Source organism: Salvelinus alpinus, chromosome 18 (genome assembly GCF_045679555.1).
Source record: "Salvelinus alpinus chromosome 18, SLU_Salpinus.1, whole genome shotgun sequence".
NCBI classification, from domain to species: domain Eukaryota; kingdom Metazoa; phylum Chordata; class Actinopteri; order Salmoniformes; family Salmonidae; genus Salvelinus; species Salvelinus alpinus.
Window position 1 is genome coordinate 8,013,736 of NC_092103.1, and position 23,001 is coordinate 8,036,736.

The 23,001-nt window shown below is 41.6% G+C and overlaps 3 protein-coding genes across 3 annotated transcripts; 1 reads left to right on the forward strand and 2 right to left on the reverse strand.

The window, feature by feature from the left end:
• Window positions 1-2,118: 2,118 nt before the first annotated feature.
• On the reverse strand, window positions 2,119-10,966 carry LOC139543640 (anthrax toxin receptor 2-like). Its single transcript, XM_071349927.1, has 17 exons — window positions 10,616-10,966; window positions 10,273-10,344; window positions 9,655-9,726; window positions 9,411-9,492; window positions 9,218-9,322; window positions 9,045-9,113; window positions 8,453-8,533; window positions 8,302-8,362; window positions 8,091-8,186; window positions 7,544-7,613; window positions 6,793-6,871; window positions 6,500-6,595; window positions 6,288-6,347; window positions 6,079-6,174; window positions 4,462-4,641; window positions 4,270-4,350; window positions 2,119-2,548 (listed from the first exon to the last, which is right to left on the reverse strand). The coding sequence occupies exons 1-17, from the start codon at window positions 10,777-10,779 to the stop codon at window positions 2,510-2,512; spliced, it is 1,503 nt and encodes a 500-aa protein (XP_071206028.1). The 5' UTR covers window positions 10,780-10,966; the 3' UTR covers window positions 2,119-2,509.
• Window positions 10,967-12,041: 1,075 nt separating this feature from the next.
• On the forward strand, window positions 12,042-14,406 carry LOC139543642 (PR domain zinc finger protein 8-like). The gene is made up of 4 exons (XM_071349930.1): window positions 12,042-12,184; window positions 12,307-12,504; window positions 12,673-12,898; window positions 13,113-14,406. Exons 1-4 carry the CDS (start codon window positions 12,182-12,184, stop codon window positions 14,303-14,305), a joined length of 1,620 nt encoding a protein of 539 aa, XP_071206031.1. The 5' UTR covers window positions 12,042-12,181; the 3' UTR covers window positions 14,306-14,406.
• Window positions 14,407-14,693: 287 nt separating this feature from the next.
• LOC139543641 (ras-GEF domain-containing family member 1B-B-like) lies at window positions 14,694-22,300 on the reverse strand. Its single transcript, XM_071349928.1, has 12 exons — window positions 22,018-22,300; window positions 20,187-20,384; window positions 19,598-19,720; window positions 19,106-19,243; window positions 17,801-18,016; window positions 17,513-17,587; window positions 17,064-17,156; window positions 16,782-16,884; window positions 16,407-16,678; window positions 16,013-16,136; window positions 15,625-15,697; window positions 14,694-15,472 (listed from the first exon to the last, which is right to left on the reverse strand). The coding sequence occupies exons 2-12, from the start codon at window positions 20,376-20,378 to the stop codon at window positions 15,439-15,441; spliced, it is 1,443 nt and encodes a 480-aa protein (XP_071206029.1). The 5' UTR covers window positions 20,379-20,384; window positions 22,018-22,300; the 3' UTR covers window positions 14,694-15,438.
• Between the last annotated feature and the right edge of the window lie 701 nt (window positions 22,301-23,001).

Here is a 23,001-nt window from a genome sequence, read left to right on the forward strand (position 1 = left end):
AAGACTAACAAGAGGATCTGAAACTATGACTAATAAAATTAGCAAGTCAACATGCTTTGGGTAATAGCCAGTTTATTGGATTAATTTAGCCGGGCATGCTAGCTGCCGATAGCTTCCATGCTAGAATGCAGAATTAATCATGCAGAGATAAAATGTCCTTTTGTTGCATGCTATCGATGGCTACGAGGTGTCATCGACAGTACATAGTCCTTACTTTGTGATCTAGCAAGCTTTTAGTTCATAATATAAATTAATGACACTACTACACTATGCTCAGCTGGCTAGCCTAGCTAGTCCATTAACAAAACAAAAATGCTCTGCCTCTTTAAATGTTTTATTGGCTGGGTAGGGTAAAACTGAGATACAAAAAAAAGATGTTAATAATAATTAAAATGAAACAAAAGTCAATGTACTCCTTCACTTGGTAAAATGTACTCAGATCCCTACACAGGCTCTGGAGCCTGAAAGGGGGAAGCATTTTCAGACAGTATTCCCTACAAAGTTTCTGCTATGAAATCCAGGAGATCCCAGAACCTTTTAGCCACTTTCACAATTTCCAATTTCTTAGATGTTTTGTTCGTTTGTCCTGTACAATTAATCACTTGCACAATAAACAAAATCAACCTTCACGATTAGTATTTCAGGATCTCTCAACTGACTGACATCCACAGACTGTTGGACATCATCTACTTGCTGCTTTGACAATTTTCACAGCTTCTGCATAGGACACCTCAACAGCCCTGATCGTTCCTACTTTGACCTCCTCCACCCTAACAGGGCACCACGGGAACTCTGGAACAATTGCAACACTGCATCCTCACTGATTCAACAATGATATTCCGTTTTCAAAAACATGGCCAAACATTTTACATTTATGACATTGAAGTGGGTTTTGTACATAAGCTCGCACCACATATCTCATATATCCCAGCTTTATACAGGTCAGGAGAACTTCTTGATTTAACATCAATAACACAAAGTCTTTCCCCCTTCTTTCCATTCACAGTGCAGGTTAAGTGACATGAATCAACTATTCTTGACATGTTCATCTTAAACTATGAAGCCTCCATATCCATCGAGACGCCGGATAAGATACCGGTGCCCTACTCCGATTATCATAGCATTCTACTTCATGCTTCGATAATTTGTGCGTTCTCATTTTGTTCTTTTGACACATGAAATCAACATCATACCACTTCCTGGTCATTCTGACTGACTCCACTTCTCCATCTTTGTGACAGCAAACGTGAATCGCACTCCAACAAGGAATGGGGCATTATCATTCCGAGGCTTATCTTGAGTTACAACTGTAGCCCTTTTACAATATCTCCATTCTTATGTTCCAGTATTCCACTAATTTCCTCTATCTTCACTAGGGCCAACAGAATCGAGCATTACTTCTGCTTCCGCCATTGCTCTCCCACCTCCCTGGCGGATTTCCGTGCACTATCAAAAACGCCGTTCTGAAAGTACCACCGAGCTATAGGAAATTACACAGAAAATACAATTACATTTAGCCCTGTGACATGTGCCCAAAGAACCCCTCTCTGCACTTTAGAAACTGCCTATAAAATAGGAGTTTATGAACAGCAGTTAAAGAATGTTTTTGTGGCCCATATGAATATGATGAAAATTATGGAAATGACCCAGATAGGCAAATGAATCATAGCATAGACTGTAATGATGGCGAAAATGTCGATACAAATTAGCTGATGAAAATATATCGATTCAGCCTATAAGAAAATGTAGGTGTACTGTTTAATATTAAATGTGCAAATGTAGCTACATCATGTCAAATCAATTATTTCGATTTTGGCATAGGATTTTGTCCTTAGTTGTCTTGAGATCACTTTATGATATGCAAATAAACAATGTATCAAATTATAATTCTTATTTAGTCTTTCCCCCTAAAAATCTCTAGAAAATAAAAGTCTGATCTGACATTCTCTCTTGAATTCTTTTTTTTTTAATGTATAATAAGCATTAGGTCAAGGGATTAGATAAACAATGTGATTATATTACATTATTTAACAACATGAAAGAGATTAGCCTGTAGTTTTGGAATAATATTAACCCATTGTAGTTTTAGTTGAAATTGAAACCCTCAAAGTTTCCACAGAATTTTGAAAAAGTATTTATTTACAACACCACATTTGGAACAGAGCTTAAATAAAAAAGAAAAGCAAAATACACTTCATTCTTGATAAGAAAAGACACAAGAAGGCACTCAATAACACAGTTATCCTCTTACCACATGTTCTTTGATCTATGGTTACACATAAATTACATTAAATTAAACCGTGACATGAGGATTGTATAGCAAGTAAGCAAGCTAACATTATTAAATGCTGCCAAACACGTTTGTTTTATCCAAAGACAAACCTGGATAAATAAAGCTGACATAAAAACAAACAATAAGTCCAAAGAGAGGCACATTGATGATGTTTAGGCATGTGGTCCATAGCCCTGTTCTCTCCATAGCCTCATAGTCCAAAGATTACTGTTTGACCTAATGACTGGGAACTCGGGTGAAATTCATACAGCGCCCCTGAACAAAACAAAAGGCAGTTCCTGTATTATTTACTTATTCCATTTAAACCTTTTACTTTAAGAGGTAAGTTATTGAGAACACATTCTCTTGTACAATAGCGACCAGTTAGGCTTAAATGTATCTACTGTATTCTATATTTATCCGAAAATATACAGTATAGACCTTCCCTAACATATACTATATTTCATTAGTTGTAACACCTCCCCACCCCCACATCAGCCTAATTCTCATGAACAATGGTACATGGTATTCAATTGTTCATGCCTCACAGCTTGCCTCTTCCGTAGACGGTGCAGACTGCTCAGACCTGCTCTCCACTGGTATGAAGATTAGAACAAGCAACCATGTCAAACCAGCTCTCCTCAATATTATACTGGTAGTGTATGTACCCATTAGCCACCACCATATATGGATTGATGTATCTCAGATAAATGAGGTACATCAGTTACAAAAGGAGCTCATAAATGGAGTCACTATATACGTGACATAGCATGGAAATTGTTTTGACAACACTGCATAGAGTTGACATTTACAATAATTGATCATAATTGAACTCAATTGAGGCAGCCGGCTTTGACTGTAATGGGTAAGGAGGAGATGGCGAATGGGCCGGCGAGTTGTCACGACATCATTATTAGCCAATCAAACTAATCAAGCGTAAGAGCATTACTGGCTGAACAGACAGCCACTCCCATTCTGTCAAGAAGGGAGCCACCATCATGAGCCCAGTCAGATAAGAGCAGGTACCATCCCCCCTAAAACCATCCACCAGAAATCACAGCTAATATATCATCAAATATGTTTTAGGGAGTGTTTGCTTAAAACAGAAGATAATTGTGTACCTATGCCTTGATTCATAGGCTATATTGACAATTTATCCAAGAAATAGAACATTTATCAAATTCAGTACAGCAATTTACAGATTTAGTACAGTATAATCACATTAACACCAATTACAGAGGGTACCCACCCCCACCTTTCTCAGTAAAAAGATACTGGCCAGCGTCCCCCACCTCCGTTAATGAGAGGGCAATGTACGCCTAGTCCAGCGTCTTAATGAACGTGTACTACAGTACACCAACACAGCGTGACAGAGTAAGTACAAACACAGCGTGACAGACGGGGAGGTTAAGAGGACAGAGGTCACACGCTGCCCCTTGTTTGTCCCCCCATCCTCGTTTACATCTAGCCCTGCGCGGCTCTTTATCTTGTAGTGAGCTGTGACATGCCAGAGGCCTCACAGAGAATAATGGTGCTAATAGGCATTAGGGGGTCAGAGTCTCACAAACATAGACATCCATCCCTACTCTCTTCCTCTCTCCATCACTCATCTATAGGATCCCTCCATCCCCCATCCCATATGGGTATGGGGGGACAGTTAATGGCTAAAGCTGTCACCTCCTCTCAGTGGACAGAGTGGTAACTGACCCGTCATGTCCTGTCTCTCCCTTACTGCCCCTCATCCCCTCTCCACTGATGAGCATGTCTGCTCGGACCACTAATGAGCCAGACAAGGTTACTAACGTGTGAACTGGGCAACATTGACCAAGCAGAAGAGAGATAGTTAAGTATGTCACTTTCTCCCTTTCTTTCTTTGTTCATGAGTTTGTTGCAATCGGGGTTAGGGTCAATTCCATTTTCAGTCAATTTAGGAAAACAATTCAGAAAGTAAACTGGAAGTAAACTGACCGAGTACATTATACAAGGGGGTGCCTTACCCTGTCCTGTGCTGTTGGTCTCAGGACAGCAACTCGATCATACTGTCGCCTGAGTAACGCCACCAGCGCATCAAAACGCCCCTAACAACGAAACAAAGTGATGATAAAATAAGAGTCAACTCGTTGGTTTAATATACAAAACCAGTTACTGACAGCCATTGTCAATGTGGCTCTGAAAGCATGGTGACTAACCTTGATGGGCGTGTACCATTTGGACTGTTCTGGGGTGTGATAAGTAGGGGGTGGTCTCTGAGGCATTGGTTTTCTAATGATAGGTTCTTCCACCTCCTCTTCCACCATTGTGACCACCGCATTCTTGGCTTTCTCGAGCCGTGCACCTTCCTCTGTGGAACCTTTCTCACCCCAACGAACCTAAAACACAGATTACAGCAGGTTATTTCACATTTTATACCGTTTATATTCCTTTAGCACAAAATAACCATTCAGAACTTTAGAGTAACTAACACCGCTCAAAATAAAGTGACGCAATTTGCTGTCAAGATATAGTACAGCCCAAATATAAAAATGTATTATAGTTCAATGGGGTAATACTCATTCAGACATACAGTTGAAGTCAGAACTTTACATACACTTAGGTAGGAGTCATGAAAACTTGTTTTTCAACCACACCACAAATTTCCTGTTAACAAACTATAGTTTTGGCAAGTCAGTTAGGACATCTACTTTGTGCATGACACAAGTAATTTTTCCAACAATTGTTTACAGACAGATTATTTCACTTATAATTCCCTGTATCACAATTCCAGTGGGTCAGAAGTTTACGTACACTAAGTTGACTGTGCCTTTAAACAGCTTGGAAAAGTCCAGAAAATTATGTCATGGCTTTAGAAGCTTCTGATAGGCTAATTTAAATAATTTGAGTCAATTGGAGGTGTACCTGTGGATGACATCATGGGAAAATGAAAAGAAATCAGCCAAGACCTTAGAAAAAAAACAATCTAGACCTCCACAAGTCTGGTTCATCCTTGGGAGCAATTTCCAAACGCCTGAAGGTACCACGTTCATCTGTACAAACAATAGTACGCAAGTATAATCGTTATGTTTGGAGGAAAAAGAGGGAGGTTTGCAAGCCAAGGAACACCATCCCAACCGTGAAGCACGGGGGTGGCAGCATCATGTTGTGGGGGTGCTTTGCTGCAGGAGGGACTGGTGCACTTCACAAAATAGATGGCATCATGAGATAGGAGAATTATGTGGATATATTGAAGCAACATCTCAAGACATCAGTCAGGGAGTTAAAGCTTGGTCGAAAATGGGTCTTCCAAATAGACAATGACCCAAAGCATACTTCCAAAGTTGTGGCAAAATGGCTTAAGGACAACAAAGTCAAGGTATTGGAGTGGCCATCACAAAGCCCTGGCCTCAATTCTATAAAACAAATTTGTGGGCAGAACTGAAAAAGTGTGTGTGAGCAAGGAGGCCTACAAACCTGACTCAGTTACACCAGCTCTGTCAGGAAGAATGGGCCAAAATTCACCCAACTTATTGTGGGAAGCTTGTGGAAGGCTACCCGAAACGTTCGACCCAAGTTAAACAATTTAAAGGCAATGCTACCAAATACTAATTGAGTGTATGTAAACTTCTGACCCACTGGGAATGTGATGAAAGAAATAAAAGCTGAACTAAATCATTCTCTCTACTGTTATTCTGACATTTCACATTCTTAAAATAAAGTGGTGATCCTAATTGACAGGGAATTTTTACTAGGATTAAATATCAGGAATTGTGGAAAACTGAGTTTAAATGTATTTGCCTAAGGTGTATGTAAACTTCCGACTTCAACTGTACCTCCATGCGTTTCATTCCTCCGATACCTCTTCCCCCATAGTATGATGCATCCACCATGGGCCACTTCCTCTTGGGTAGAGGGTCTACCTCTGGTTCCTGTAGTAGAGGAGGGAGTCCGGGGCGTTAAAGTTACTCTACAATGGTGTGACGAGAAAGACATAAAACACTTGTCACTTCTAAGAATACTACCATAGAATCTAAGCACTCACAGGTACTGGAGGAGGAGGTAGAGGAGGAGGGGGGCGACGGGGAGGGGGGTCCTTGATCACCTGTAGCATGTACCGTATAAAACAGTCAGCAGTTATACAACAATTAATTACTATGTGCTGACATCTCTATCTACAACTGTATTAACTCATACTCTCTCCCTGCCTTACTACCGGAAAATACAGCCGGTCCTGGAGGAGGCTGAACCACTCACAATAGTGCAGCAGAGCGGCCAGAACCACCACATCAGAGCCAGACCCAGCAGCAGGAGTAGAACTAAGATCAGGACCAGCACCACTGTCCCATCAGACTGCAACAGGAGACATTGTAAAACAAAGCAGCTCACGAAACAGACTTCATCAGATGATGTGCGACTTCATATCTAACATTATATCACAGACTTCATCAGGCTAGACTTTGGTGGACTAGGACGGAGCAAACTCTATGTAAGGACAATGAGGCAGTTTTGTTCTGAGTGTTGGTGTGACCTGTGACACCGATACTCACACACGTTGTAGCGTAGATAGTGAACGGGCTTGAGATGTAGGACTGACCGTTGTTCAAGCTGATCAGCACATCTATCGATCTATCGTGAGGCAAAAGAAAATCCAGCACAATTCTATATTATTGCTTCGCGTGTGTGTGTGAGAGAGACAGAAATAGGGAGGGCGAGAGAGAGATACTAACAATGTAGGTCAAACTTCATTTAAGTATCGGTCTGGCAGACCAACCGTTGAAATGCCAAGGCACTGTGCCATAGCAAATAGGCATGCTGGTGGACAGGGTAAAAACGAACACTGGGTCACAAAGTCTAACATATGACGTCTTCCTCTAAGCTGTTTTAATGATAGTGTGCCAAACCATTTTGGTGTGTCTCACCACTACACATCGGTTCAGCCTATTCGGTCACATTTTATGAAGAAACCAGGCAGAGTCCCGTAATGGATTAGGGATGAACAGCTGCCATTCTCCAGCCACCACCAGGCTTTTATTATATTTTTATATCATTTAAAGTTGTTTCTTTTGCTTTTATAAAGCGATGAACACCTGTTACCCGTCGAACACACTACCCACCCTGAATGGAAGTGTGTGTAGTCGCTGACTGTGGAGAGTCTGGGTTGCTGTGTGGTTCAGCTCTCACGGCAACCAACCAACAACATGACATTCCTTTGATCTGCCCAACTGAGCGCGCTCAGTAGCTCACTGGCCATTTATGGATAGAGGAAGTTCAGAGGAGAGAATTGAGTGCAGCACTTACTGTCCGACTTCATGCAGCACTGGTGCTGGACACAACAAATAGCCATTCTGCACCACACTGGGCCTCTCATCTGGGGGGAGGGGAGAGAGAGAGAGAGAGAGAGAGGAGCGACAGAGAGAGAGCGAGCGCACTGGGTGAGCTCAATGCCCTCTCAGTGAAGAGACTTTGTGTGTTGTGTTCTATATTAAGCAATAAGACAGATACCAGCTCCATGTACTCAGCTAGCTGCATAATGTTCCCTGACCCTACTAAATAAGACACTGTTCTGTTCTCTCTGAAAGACAACATTCACTACACGCCCTCAGTACTTCATTAGTGTGACTACTTCACGGGGACATTTAGTAGACTGCATCCTGAGCAACAAGACTGAAGTGCACCGTTGGGTGTACAGCTACAAAACGACGGTGGCGTCTGGTAAACAGGAACGAATGTAGTATGAACACGCGCTTGAGGGGGTTATTGTCAATCTGCAGTCTTACAGTAGGTAGGGGTGTGTCAATATTGGAATGCAGAACATGCCGCATTATGGAGCTTGGGGTATACTAACTGTATGTCCTCTGGTTGACAGTGAGAACGCAGATCACTCCATCCTGGCTCCTGCCACGGGTGAAGTCATATCCTCTCAGGACGATGTTGAAAGATTCTACAATTTTATAGAGGGGCACAATGTCAGGATTTTCAGGCACAAACAAATAACAGTGTTACCCAATAATAGTATTGGCATCGGTATGTCAACAAACTCGAGCTTTGCAATGTACCATTTACGCAAACACTAGTGGGCTCTATCCTGAATATTTCTGTGCAGGACTGCTTCAAAATCTGTGAAAAATAGAAATAATGATCACGTTAATGACATTGTATGTGTCTTGACGTTTATTTTGACGTATTGTTGTATGTAATTATTCTGACCGAATTCACAATGCTTTTGAGTGCACGAAATCCAGCCAGCACTGGGAATACTTGGTCTTTGCTGTCTGCAATGTCAACAAGCTGTGGGTACAAGAGGAAAGCATATGATATTACACAACATCGGAAAGATTGTCTTTCCACATATACGTACAACATAGCACTCTCTCTCCCTCATTGTCTGTCCACTACTCTCTCCCTCTGTTTTCTGTACATCTACAAGACAGCCTTTTCCCCCTCTGTTGATGTTTTCCCTTCTGGTTTCAAAGGCTGATCTAATGTAATGAAACCATAAGAGGAAGCAGGCTGGCACGATCCAATTAGATGATTAGAGTACAACTAACTTCCTGTCCAGACTGCTATCGCTCTCTAAGACAGACAGACGATCAAATCATAAAACGGGTACGCTCATTTTTCTTCCAATATTATGGTACCCATTAGTAGTTCCAGTATGGATTCACTTTGGCAGTGTTCAGAGATTTCAATGTAAACAAAATAGTGTATTGCAGTGTGTGTATTTCACGTGTGCTTATGCAGCCTTCAATTGACAGAAAGGCGAGAGCACTGCATAAAACAGATCCCTAAAAACACTCACCTGGCTCTCATCAAAGTCTTTCACACCAACACAGTACACTCTAGCACCAAACTCCCTGGCAGTGTTTGCCTTCAACAAAAAGAGAGGAAAATAGCTGTGTACCAGTCAGAGGTCAAAGCACTTCCAGCAAGTACTATTTTATTACTCATCACTGTTTAGTATAATGGTATTACCTCCTTTACGGTCAGTTCATAAGGATAGACTTCCAGTTTCCCATCAGTCAGAGCTATGATAATACTGGATGACCGTGTGACCTGGGCCTTCATCTGCTCTGATGCCTACATAGGGGAAGCCATGTTTTAATGTACAACAAAAAACAGTCCAACAACAAAAAATATAGAATAGATTCAAATAGAAAATGCTTACCGCCTTCATGCCTTCGTGCATGTACGTTTCACCAGCCGGTCTGATTTTGCTTAACTTTTTCAAGCCTTCATCTATTTCATATCTACAAAGAGATTCTATCTGAGAAATTATGTTAATTGCCTGTGTGTGTGTGAGAGAGAGCAAGAAAGAAAGAGCAAGAGAAAGATGAGAGGGAGAGGGGGAAGAGGGAAAGAGAGAGAGATGCTTAGTACTGTGACAAGTGAGAGAGTGTGTGTGTCTGTACCTGTCTCCAGTTAGTGGTAGAATCAACTCTGCTCTAGATGAGAAAACTATGTAGGACACTCTCATCCTAGGACTAAAACAAACAGAAAAAGACCAAGGAATGGGATCAAACACCAAGAAGTTACTAGTCATTTTGTATTTAAAAGACTTCACTTACAGTAGGCCAACTTATCCCTCCCTACACCCTTTGGAGCTAACCCCTTTCTCTCCTAAATTACAATTATGCACAGTTGTTACCACAACCAGCTGTTTCAGACAACTGTTCTGGAGTTAAATTTAGTACCCCACTATTAAATTTTAAAATAATCCCACAAACTGCATCCAAGTGTTCGGTGGAGCTACATTTGATCAAATGCCTATTGGCTACTGCTTGAAAAGGATTTGCCCCACTTTCACATGAGTGTGTTAACTACTAACTTGATTCCTCACTGTGTAAATATCATATGTCCTTGGTAAATCATTATTTGACTAAAAAGGGGCCCATTCTTCTGTTTCATGATTCAGATTGTAAAGTTAGCCATAGTATTGATGGACAGTGATGTATAGTGTTCAAGACAAGTTGCTCATGTCACCTCATACACAGAACTTGGACCTGAGAGTATGACTTTACTTCACTTACCTCACAAAGCGGTTGGTGAGCTGCTCCACAAACTCATAGATCTCTCCCCAGTTATCATGCACACTCCCAGACCTGTAAAGCAGTCAGAAACACTCCCTGAACCAGAACCAAACAAACCCTTACAAGGACTAGACAGACTGAAATAGAACTCGAGTCATTTAAATACTATTTACAGGAGTATTTTACACACAAAACGTGATAAGAAAATGCTTGACTAGTGCAATCTGACACCTGATAGATTCTATAGAATCGTGTTGATTCAAGTTACTTTACCATAAAAAAACACTTAACTTTTATATCAATTACATCTTGCATGTAGTCTGTAGGCTATAACGTTACTTACCTGTCTAAAACGAAATAAATATCAAAAGCTCCATGGCAAGATGCCTCTTCGGTATTACAAAATAATGTGTTTAGGCCTATTAGAAAGGTAAGCAGGAGTGCAATCCACTGTCCGTTGATGATCATTGCCTTGATAAAATAAAAATCCTCATTGAGTTTGCACATCGTACTGTACCACCACTGACTAGACTAGACTACCTCACATGCGCTTTCTTCGTCTGGATAAAACAGGACTCAAGACTGATTCCTGATTTTCCAACGACAAAATCGAAAATAAACTAACATGACATTTACGCGACATGTTACTGTGTGTCTTTGTAGATACTATGTATCGTCCTTGACACTTGTGGGTAACTGTTTAATTGTCTGAATTGAGAGAATAAAATTATTTGGGGCGTGTCTCCTAGAGAATTACCGCTGATACTGTGACAGTACCGTCTCATCTGAAGTGAGCATGCGCAGGAGAGTCGAACAAGCGCGCCTTTGAACCCTATTGCGCGCCTTTGAACCCTATTGCACACTAGTCTCACAGGGTTTCCCAAACTCTTCCTGGACCCTTCCCTCCTGCGCGCACTAGCGCTACACAATTGATTCAAATAACCAACTCATCGTCAAGCTTTGATGATTAAATCAGCTGTGTAGTGCTAGGGCAAAACCAAAATGTGCACACAGGGGGGGGGGACGACGACGCGAGGACAGAGTCTGGGAAACCCTGTAACTACACCACCAGCACAGTGGGCGGGGAGACAGCAGGTGGCACAATATTTTGTTAAATATGAATAGCTTATGGGACTATTTCAGTTCGACAACCACACTTTATTTGCGCTTGACACACAATGAATTATAGACAAAACCATAGAAAAACGTGGATTTGACTTTTAAGTAAACAGACTGAAATAAAAAATATTGTTTCGTTTGAAAACTGAAATTCGACAGATTCTGGTGTCCTTGTCATTGTGGACGTGACAAACAATGTGGGATTTGCTCAATAGGCTACTGTGTGGAGTGAATTCCACCACTGTAAACCCATCAATGAGCCAAGGTTTATCTGTCGCCCGAGGAGGATACAGAAAAGTGCATCACTCCATTTACCCGACACACACTCGCGTTTATCGTCGTGGCGGCGGGGCATGCTTGCACACCAGAACATGACCCGCCGTCACCTAAATCCACTATATTTTGTCCCTATTTACCAAATGTCATGAATTCAATATCCAATAGAAATTGGCTTCTACTGTACATGCATGCACTGGCTGGCCCCTGATACCCATAACCTCTTTAGACTGTCCATCCAGACTGTCCATCCAGACTGTCCATCCATGCACCGACACTTTCTGATTGTCAGATATCATTAATGTCACCCATCTAACAAGAGGATAAAGGAGGGGCGGAGAATTGTCAAATCTCATTGTGAAGATTAGATTAGACTATAAAACCAGCTCCTCCAGTCGACCAGTCCCATGGCAAGTATTGGTGGGCATCTACAAGGCACAATACACTGTATAATACAAGCAGGGATAGTGCAAATAAGAGAAGCGCAGATCTTACCACCAGTCAGCTGTTTGCAATGGTAAGTATTGTTTTGGATTTAGAGCGTTTTTACACACGTTTTTGGGGGGCATTATTCAAACAAATGATTTATTCTTAATTGTCAGCCTAATTATATGAATTCTGATGTTATCTGGTTCTCAGGAGATCCTGGAGGCGAGAGCGGCGCAAATTGCGCAACGATGGATAACTGACATTTTTACGCGCGTCCACACCACCTGCGACGTTCCCGAACACGCAGTTTTTGGACCATGTGAGCTTAATCACACCTCTGTTTATGACAGCATCGCCTTCATCGCTCTCAAGTCTATGGACAGAAGATCGGCACCATACATTTTAAGGGTGAGAACATGCACTTAAATCCATGCGTCTTAAACTAATGTGTTCCAAACGATTGGCTGGGGGCAGTTTCTCATGCCCGATTAAATGTCTAAAATGTATCGAAACTTTGTTGGCCAAATGCTGTGCTTGACATGTTTTTGTAAGACCGGTTTCTATTTGGCGACACAGGTGGACACCTCAGCGCACAAAATGCCCACTGACGGTCCGATGTGGCTGCGGCTCGTCCAGTCAGCCCGGAGCAGCGAGGAACAGAACCTGGAGGCCTATGTGAAGAACGGACAACTGTTCTTTAGAGCCCTCAGGACGATCCAGAAGGACGAGGAGCTTTTGGTGTGGTATGGGAAAGACCTTGCCAAGCTTCTTCTACTGAACCCATTGCAGATGCAAAGCAAAGGTATACATACTCTATGAATGTGTATTACAATATATGGATATATATTATTCATAGCAATTTTTATGATTTAACTATTGACTGCAATTAAATATTAAACATTAAAACTAGATTTTCTCAATATGTTTGTACAATTCAAAGAGTATTGGCAAAGGTTTATGTCATGCAATATTGGCAGAATAATGTGATATTAATCCATATTCATCTTTGTAACCAGGTGCTGGTCCATACACATGTACAAACTGCAACCAGGGCTTTGAGTCTGAGTTCCCTTTCCTGGCACATTGGAGATTCCTTTGCACACAGAGACAACCAAACAGCCACACCACCAAACCTGGTCAAGACAACACCAACCATGTGAAACCTGGCACCCTTCCCATTCCTGCCTTTAAACTGAGCCATCCAGAGACAAGTCCACAGGATGGAAAACCTGCAACAGACTTCCACAATCTAGCCAGGGATATGGAGAATACCAGTAATAAGACAGGCTTGTCTGGTACCAGGTGGGCAGGGAGTGCCCTCAAAAGGAAACACACGGAGGAGAATAGGAATGGCCCACAGCCTTTAGTCATAAAGCAGGAACCACTGGAGAGAGGTTACTGTACTTTGAACTTGAACCAACAACCTAGCACGGTCACCTGTCACCTGCCCACCAATATAATAAGGAGCACCTTCACTAAAGACAGAACCGCTCAACTAAAACCACAACTGAAGACCTCAGGGCCAGAAGACATCAGATCCAACCCACAGAACCAGAGCATTCAGCCCGGAAGTGGCCCAGCAGTGGAGCAGAGTGACTCAAAGAAGAAGGCTCTGAAAGACACTCTGTCTCTATCTCCATCCCGCACTGAGGAAACCTCCACTGACTCTCCTCCTGTCACCTCTGCCTTCAACCAAGTCTCTGCCTCGGAGAACAGGAGAAGTGCCTTCTCCCAGCCCCCACGCTCTGTTCCACTTCCCCAGACTACCCCCCTGCCTGAGAGGGCTAAAATCTCCATTACTACTCCCTCTACTGCTCTCCACAGACCTGTGCTGGTCCAGGGTGTTTTGAACCAGAGGCACCCTCTCTATAGCCCAGCAGCTCTCTGGCCCTGGACCCCAGGGAGACCCCTGCAGGTCCCGATCCCCCCCTCCCCGGTGCTCCTGTCCCCTTCCGTCTCACGACTCTCGCCCCTCTGCCAGCCGGCTCAGAACTGGTGTGCCAAATGCAACATTTCCTTCCGTCTGACTTCAGACCTGGTGCAGCATATGAGGTCTCACCACAAGAGGACGCTGGATGCCACAGGATCTGCGTGTGGGGCGAAACAACAGCATCACAGGGAGAGGGAAGAGAGGCTCAAGTGTTCCATCTGCAGCGAGGTCTTCAGACAACGTCATCACCTCGCACGTCACTTGACCTCTCATACATGAGTTCAGTGAGTTCTTATCATTAGTAAGGTATACTATTCATATTGATGACGATACTAATGGGGAACTAATTAAACACATGCACTAACTATTATGTAATTATTATAATGTACATTAACAATGCAATGACATTTTATTTGAAACACGTATGAGTCTGCTTACATGTAAAGAATAATTTTCTCCCCTTAGAAATAGTTTATATTTTTAAAAAATTCTCAATTCAGTCAAATGTGACATTTTTAGTATGCTATTTATTTTCTCATTATTTTACAATAAATTCTTGTTTTTTACAACGTTACAATATTTTCAGTGTGGATGTGACTTGATTGGAAAGCTTAGTTGTGAACACTAGATGGCACTAGAGAAAAATGTAGAGGGACAGAAAAAACAATCACCTTTAAATGTTCTTTATTTTCTTTTAAAATAAAAAATATACCTCTTATTTCACATAAGAACTTAATGTGGAGTACCCTGATAAGTAACACATTGGGATGGGCAAACAATAAACACATACACGATACAAAACCAAATAGTAAAAAAAGAAGAGAATACATTAACATAAAACATTTATAAAAAGTAATAGCTGTAAGGTAAACCAACACATGACAAAACATTTAAAAAATAAAATTGAGTTAACTATTCACCGCTGGGTATTCAGTCATTCTCATATTCCATTCACCAAAGATGAGATGAGTTTTGAGGTTTGTTTTTGTATTTTTAAAGATTCATCACATATATGTAAGTAATTCATTCCTAACATATGCAAAAACACACTATTTAGTAAAAACAATAACATAAAGGAAATAGCTTACATTCTAAGAAGACTGAGCAAGCCAACCAGCAACAAGCTCATTACACTATAGAAAGACTCCTTCAGAAAAGCATAGAAAATGATCGGTAACCATTACGACCCATTGGTACAAAATAAGAACTGTAATACTGTGTGGGTAGACACGTTGCAAATGAATCATCTGTCAATGTACGGTGCGAGAGGCAAGATCTTCAGTTCTTCAGCCATAGAGGGAGGCGTCCTTTCTCTGAGTGCTTTGAACAGTTCTTTCTCCCATCTTTCGAGAGCCCGTCGACCATGAGCCTCTTTAGCTGGGATGGAATAATCACCCAGACCAGTGTCCCACTCATGACCGATGCTCTCTATGCAACAGGGATGACCTGCAACATAGGACACATAATATAATGTTTTGAACTACAAACAGTGCACCATGTATCAGCGCAAAATCCACACCAGGAACTGACTTGCCTAGTTAAATAAAGGTTCAAAATCCAAGTGTAAAGTTAGGTGAAAATAAAGTCAAGTTACACACCTGAGAGACCTGCGACTGTCCTTCTCCATGTGGTTCTCAGGACCTTCACTCTCATAGGAGGCCAAATGCAGCTCTGCAGAAGAGACAAAAAAAACATGACTATCCCTGAAGCCAATGCTCTAAGATACAGTACAGATTATAGTAGGTTTCGCACTTTCATAGGAGAGTGGACTTTCATCCTCCGTTCATATGTTGTATCCTTTATTTAGACAGTACAGAATTAGAAAGGGAGGAGATACAGCAGGAACTGTGGACAACAAACCCTGGTCTCTGTGGGGAGTACACACGTGCAAACAGCCAGGGTCCACTAGACCAGAGGCGGTGCACATTTTCTACTGTTCTAAATAGTTGACACGTTAAATGTAATGTATCTGTGGACAACACTCACCATCCTCGGTGAAGACTGGCGTTGTGACGAGGTACTGGAGAATCTTCCTGTCTCTCTCGAAGGGACAGGTCACCTGACGCCACACCAGGAACTCACTGACCTGCTTCGCCAAGTCCCACAGTTTCTATAGAGAAACAGGAAATGAACAATCATTGAAATGAAAAATCATCCGACAACAATGTGTTTTTCACCTGCTACTTAAACACCAAAGGCCAATTTCTTGGACCCAGATTGTTCTAGACTAAAAAGCTATTTCAATGGAGATTCACCACTGAACATGCTTCTTAGCCGAGGGAAACCAGTCCATACAGTAAAAGTCTTGTCATGATTAGCATTTACTTATGATTAGCATTTTTTTTTTTACATGCATTTACTGTACATTACTCAGACTCACTTCAAAGTTGACATGACCGCTGGGTAGCCGGCTGGCACATCCTTCGTTGAGGAAGTAGATGTCCTTGATGAGCAGGCTGAAGAATGGAATGACTATCTTCTCCTGGTTGCTGTGGGCTGTGATAGATCTCTGGGTGGCTCCTCGCAGGGCAGTACGGTAGTTGCTGAAGTTACTGGACGGGTCCATTTGGTGCTCCAGTATGTCAAACTTGTCCGTGTTGACTTTGCTCCAGGTCTTCTTCAGCCGAGACACAGGACTCATGTTCATCCCGGCTGTGGAGAGAGGAGAGCAGGGTTAGGGATCAATTTCATTTAGACTCAGCGAAATGAACTGAAATTCCAATTCTATGCATTCTATTGTAGAATCGTAACTTACTGATGATAGCCATGAGTGAGTTGAAGTTGCCGATGTTGAAGCATTCTCTGGCCACGTCTATGAAGAACTCCAATGCCCGAGCTCTGTGCTTCTTCTTCACTGGCTGGAAGGAAGGAAGACAAACACAAAACCATTGGAACTGTGTGAGAAGGAAAGGATAACAGAAACAAGGGAGAGAGGGAAATAAGGTCGACGGAGAGAGAACGACAGTAGACGGGGAGAGAGATAGAGACAGAGAGAGAAAGCGGGAGACAGAAAGTGAGAAAGAAGGAGAGCACTCACCATACAGATTTCAGTGGCCACCAGGTAGCTGAGTCTGTTGAACCAAGCTACATAGGCCTCCAGGTTAGTGGTCTTGCGTTTTCTAAAGAAACTCTGAGGGGAAAGACAGGTCAAGGTTACTTGAAAAAAAAAAAGATTGTATAGTATGATATCCATGATGGATATGTTGTTGTTGGAGCATTTCAATTAGTTCTGTTTCTTGTCTTGTAAACTATATCTGGGCTAGAGTTGTTTCTCCCAGTCTGTTCATGACTAGTTGTTGTGATGTACTCTGTTGATAACTCTTAATGGACTTACACAATGAAGTCAGCCACAACCCATTCAGTAGCCTCACCATAATTACTGACAGATGGTCTCTTATGTAACCAGTGGAAGGTAGTGGACAATATTATGTGGAAGGTAGTGGGCAATGTTATGTGGAAGGTAGAGGGCAATGTTATGTAGCCTACCTTATGGTTGTCCAGGGGATCTTTCACACCAAAGGCTTGGATGAACTCTTCTGGTCCGATAAAACTCAATCTGTCCTAGAATTGGAAACGGAAGAATTCTAATAAGCAAATATTTCTAAAGCAATACTGTATGTCTAACCGTACGGTACTTTAATTGATAGATCATGGGTACTTCTAAATCAACACTAAATTCTAATGATCAAACCGGCCATTCAGTTTGAACTTCTCTGAACACCCCATATCATGAATACAGTATACAGTACTGTCTACAGTCTGTTCTCTCCTCACCAGTTCAATGTGCGTGAGCTGCTGGGCGAGAATAAAAGCATCGTCACTGATGCTCAGGACGTCACTCCTTTGTCCGTTCTGCTGTTTGGTCTTCAGAGCAGTGGGTCTCTCGGCTGCGGAGGCATTGAGTGTGGCGATAGCCTCCTCATACTGACCCAGGGCCGCCAACCTTCGGATTAACCGCTGAGTCATCTGCTGCATGGCCCTCCACGAGTACTGATGTAAAACAACATCGAGCGAGAGATCAATCTATGCATTGCATACAAGAGTCCAAAATGCTATATCCACACATTTTTCACAGGTTTTTTTTCCCATCAGAAATGATTGCTTATGGGCACCTTCATGTGTGTGTAAAATATGACTATTTATAGATTTTTCTTTTTGTTTGTTGTGCAAAACGCTATATATGCATTGTTTAGCTGGAACGGGATGTTCATGTCCTGTATATTTGACTGTGATCTGTGGTTGTCTCCCCTACCTATCTTAAGATGAATGCACCAACTGTAAGTCACTCTGGATAGGAGCATCTGCTAACGGAAATGTCTAATATAAATGTTTTACCCACAAATCTCATACTACTAATTTTAAATATTGATGTCACAAATGTATAATTTGTAATGTAGTTATTTGATACATTTGATGTAGTTACTTGTTACATATTTCTCTGCGAGTGAAGGGGATATATAATATAGCATTTAGCAAAAAACATGATTATTTGTCTATCTGAAATGAAACCATCAAGTAATAGATTTTAAACAAATACATGTCTGTCATTGAACCCATGCCATGATTAGATAGTGAAAAAAACACATCAATCACTTTCATAATTTCTTTAAACAATAAAAGCTCATTTACCCACCTTTCTGAAAATGGATATATAGCGTTTTGGAAACAATCTTTTTAAGTACCGATATTAGACAACATCAAGAGAGAGAGAAATCCATATCAAGGTATATTTGTATCTGTGCTGATATAACGAGGGCGCTGAGTTCATTATCGAAGTCTGCAACTTGTGAACTTGTATGCATTCTCTCTCCTATGCCATCTATGCTGATATAAAACATATGACCCATCTAACACACACCACATATTATGACGTAACACAAGTGAACATATAACACACCTAATGATAAGACTAACAGCACAAGGCAACATGAACTCAGCGCCCTTGATCAAGCTCAATATGTGCTAAATAAGGTGTCTGATGTCAAATGCAACCATAACTGGTCCAATGAAATGTCTGCTGCCATGTCTATTGTCATCTCTCATGAGTCAGTTAGTCAGAGGTTATATAAGGGTACTGACCTCATCTCCTCTGGCCAGATGATGGCTCATCTCTTTCAGGCAGCGCATCATCCTCTCATCTCTGAAGTCATAGGGAAACGTCTCCGTCCACTCTGTCAGCAGCTGCACGATCTTTGGAGCGACGTCTCGTATTCTGATCTAAGGACAGCAAGGAGAAAGACATGCCAGTGTTAGACAGACTGTGAAGAGGTGGTGTCCACTCCTGGTTGTTTAGAACTAGTGTGTGTGTGTGTGTGTGTGTGTGTGTGTGTGTGTGTGTGTGTGTGTGTGTGTGTGTGTGTGTGTGTGTGTGTGTGTGTGTGTGTGTGTGTGTGTGTGTGTGTCTGTCTGTGTGTCTGTGTGTGCATCTCTGTTTGTGTGTGTGTGTGTGTGTGTGTGTGTGTGTGTGTGTGTGTGTGTGTGTGTGTGTGTGTGTGTGTGTGTGTGTGTGTGTATGCATCTCTGTGTGTGTGTGTGTGTGTATGCATCTCTGTGTGTGTGTGTGTTAGCTACCTTATCCAGCAGCAGGTCTCCAGATCTATGCTGCTCCACACACAGGTGACACACCCGAGACATGAGCTCATACGGGTTGAGGAAGAGACGGGAACTCAGCAGGAAGGTGAAGACATACGACCTCTGATGGAGAACAAGAAAAAAGAGAGTTAACATCAACTCATGTTGTCGTCAACCCGACACCAACCCAGCACAATATGGCACATTTCCCGCTGTTCAATGGTCATTTCAGTTAATGATATATACATTCTGAGTGAGTCTACCCATTTGTTCTGGAAGAATATAACGTATGGACTTAGTACACAACCCGAAATATAACTGTAGCCTATTCAGCATAACAGGTTGTATTACTCCCTTGTTTATGTTTTCGTTGTTGTCATTAGAGTCGCCCTGAGAGAGCATTTTGGACCAGAGATAACAACAGACATCAGAGGAGTAGTCCACTGTACAGTGTACACATTTGTTCTTGAAGGATATAACAGTTAAGCCTTATGAGCTTAATTGACTTCCCCTTTCATAACCCCAAACATGTTTGTATGATTCCATTGTTTATGTTTTATGTTTTTGTTGGACTAGAGATAAGACTCACGTCAGGGTAGTAGTCTACTGTGGGAACTAAGTGTTGTATTAGGGCCTCCAGGGAGCCTGAAACAAGACTGTTGTCATGGTAGCACATGTCCCCGTAGCTCGCTTCCATGGGCTGGTGGTATTTGTGGAGATTGTTGTTGTTGTTGTAAGGGCTGGGGCTGAACTTGCCAGCGCATGGTGTCGTGGGAGGCATATTGACCTGTTAAAGAGATTTAAAATATGAAAAAACATTGTCAAATCTTTGTTCTTCTCTTAAACTCATTACTAAACACTTTATTTTTCATGGTTTCAACTGAATGTTATTTCCCCAAGAAAGAGAGTGTGTGTGTGTGTGTGTGTGTGTGCGTGCGTGCGTGCGTGCGTGTGCGCATGTGCACACTTGTGTTTATGTGTGTGTGACAGGGAGAAAATATGTTTTAAAAAAATTGAATAATTTATGTAATAACTACTGGCAGTGTGTGATAACTTACCCTACTGGTATTTACCCACTACTGCTGAAGTCTACACCATGCTGGTATAAGCCTGACTATGCCACTGTCTCATGTCCTTACTACTGCTGATTCTACTACATTCTGGTATAAGCCTGACTATGCCACTGTCTCATTTACCCGCCATCCTGGCACATCCCTTTTCTCTCCCTGCTGGCTTCCTTAACACTGTTAAGAGATTAAACTTTATTCTTTAGTCTGGACAGACAGAGAGGCAGCATTAATGATGGTGACCTGCGACAACAGGAGCTGATGATCTACCCCGCGATAGACGTTTTCAAGCAATCACCAACCAGCATTACTACAACATGTACCCCCCCCCCCACCAAGTAAAGGTCAGGCCTACTAAAGCCGACTACATTTGAATGAAAGTGACATTCTCTGACTGGCCAAGAGGCCGACACTACACTACAGCCTGGCTGGGGATGAACAGGATCCTAAGGGTTACGTGGAAACAGATAAGAACCTCATCTATCTGATAGAGAAGCAAATACACTAGAGTTACGAAACGAAACAGCTATCCTATGCTGTCCCCACTCTGTTTTGTCTGTTCCATAGCCTAGAAATCTCCTTCCCACACATATCCCACCCTGTTGTGTCTGTTCCCCAGTCTACTGTAACCATCTAACGGTAGCCCAGACAGGGTAAACACAACCCAACCCACACCCCTGGTACAGTTTATTACCCTTGACTCATGCACTCGTATTATGAGAATAGCGCCAGCCTTTCATAGAACTCTGCTGGGCTGAACCCCACCCAGTCATAACACTAGTGAGCAATGAAGGCTAATGCGTGCCAGACAAGTAGTTATACAGGCCATGCTGCAGACTATAGCAAAAACAATAACACCGTCTATTTAAAGTTTCACATCACATTCAATTATATCAGATATGAGTGTCTGGGATCGCTAAAGGTGATTATGGAAATATGTTGTTGTTTGTAAACGTCAAGATCTGTCATCGTTACGTTGTTTTTGCCATCACTCAAAAGCGCAACCCTCAAAGCACTGTCATTTATAGGCCAAATGCATTACATAACACTTTTGTTTTGAAAGTTTCACATTCCCAGCATGTTCCCTTGTTACAAATAATCAGGCTCACGGTGAACATACAGATCTTAATTTGAGCCATTTTGCTACAGTAGGGAAATAATCCGGCAGCAACAGGAAATGTGAATTATTATGTGGATTATCATTTATGAAAATTAATACAATTTTCGTTAGGGCATTTTAAAGTGGAAATTACAAACTTTAGAAGCCTTTATAAACCATGAATACACTACAAATTCACAGAAACAAAAGAGTGATCAAATTAAGATCCTACATCTGTATTGTGATCAACTTACCCCAACTAGAGAAAAAAAATCGAATTGTAACAGTATAGAATGATGTACACTATTTGTATCTAATACAACGATTCCACGTTTTCGGAAAGTAAAAGCAGATGAAAGAAAATAATCCTTCAAAAATTATCCTTGGAAATAAGTGCAAAATGCGCACAAATAATAACGATCAGTGTTTTCAGAGGATGAAATTCCTATTCGTCAAGTCCATCCATTGTGTCTGCACGATCCTTTGAATGAGAAGTCATTGGAAACCGCGACCACGACCAGCCGTATTCAAATGACTTGCAGAAAGCCGCGAAACACAGCCTATAAGAGGCTTAGAGGCGGATACTTCTTCATGGAAGTAAGCCAATCACAGGGAAGGACCTGAAAAATCCAAATGTTAGAGCAATCTCATTGGTCAGTTTCCCATCCATCGATTGTCTTTGAATGACATTGGATGATACTGTTCCATGATAATATTTTTTGAAGAGGAAAAAGGCAAATGTGATTTGCTGGAGGGAGTGTGGAAAGGCATATGGCCAGGATGCTTGCACTCCATCGGCGGTGGTACAACATACTGTGTGAAACGTATGTCTAAATTAGAAGAAAACATTGCAAACTTTGCAACTTTTATATTTCAAAATACTTTAAAGTAAGAATTTAAAAAAAACTGTACAGTCATATGCAATTAAAACACATTTTGGGACCAAGCAAAAAATCTCACAATTTCAACAAGTGTAACTGATTATTAGTAACGATTTATAATAAAAGTATAAACTCTATATAAACTATTAATTAACTACTTTTAGACCCTATTCATTTGACTAAAGTATCAGTAATAATAAAAAAGGTAGAGCAATTGGACATAAATCAATTAAAATGCCAAATGAGCAATATATACCATGACCATTGAAAGTTCATGAATGGAACTTCAGAAACTAACATGCATTCATGTTTCCTGATAGCTACAGGTGTTTTAGTACCAGTGATGCACTTCCGTGA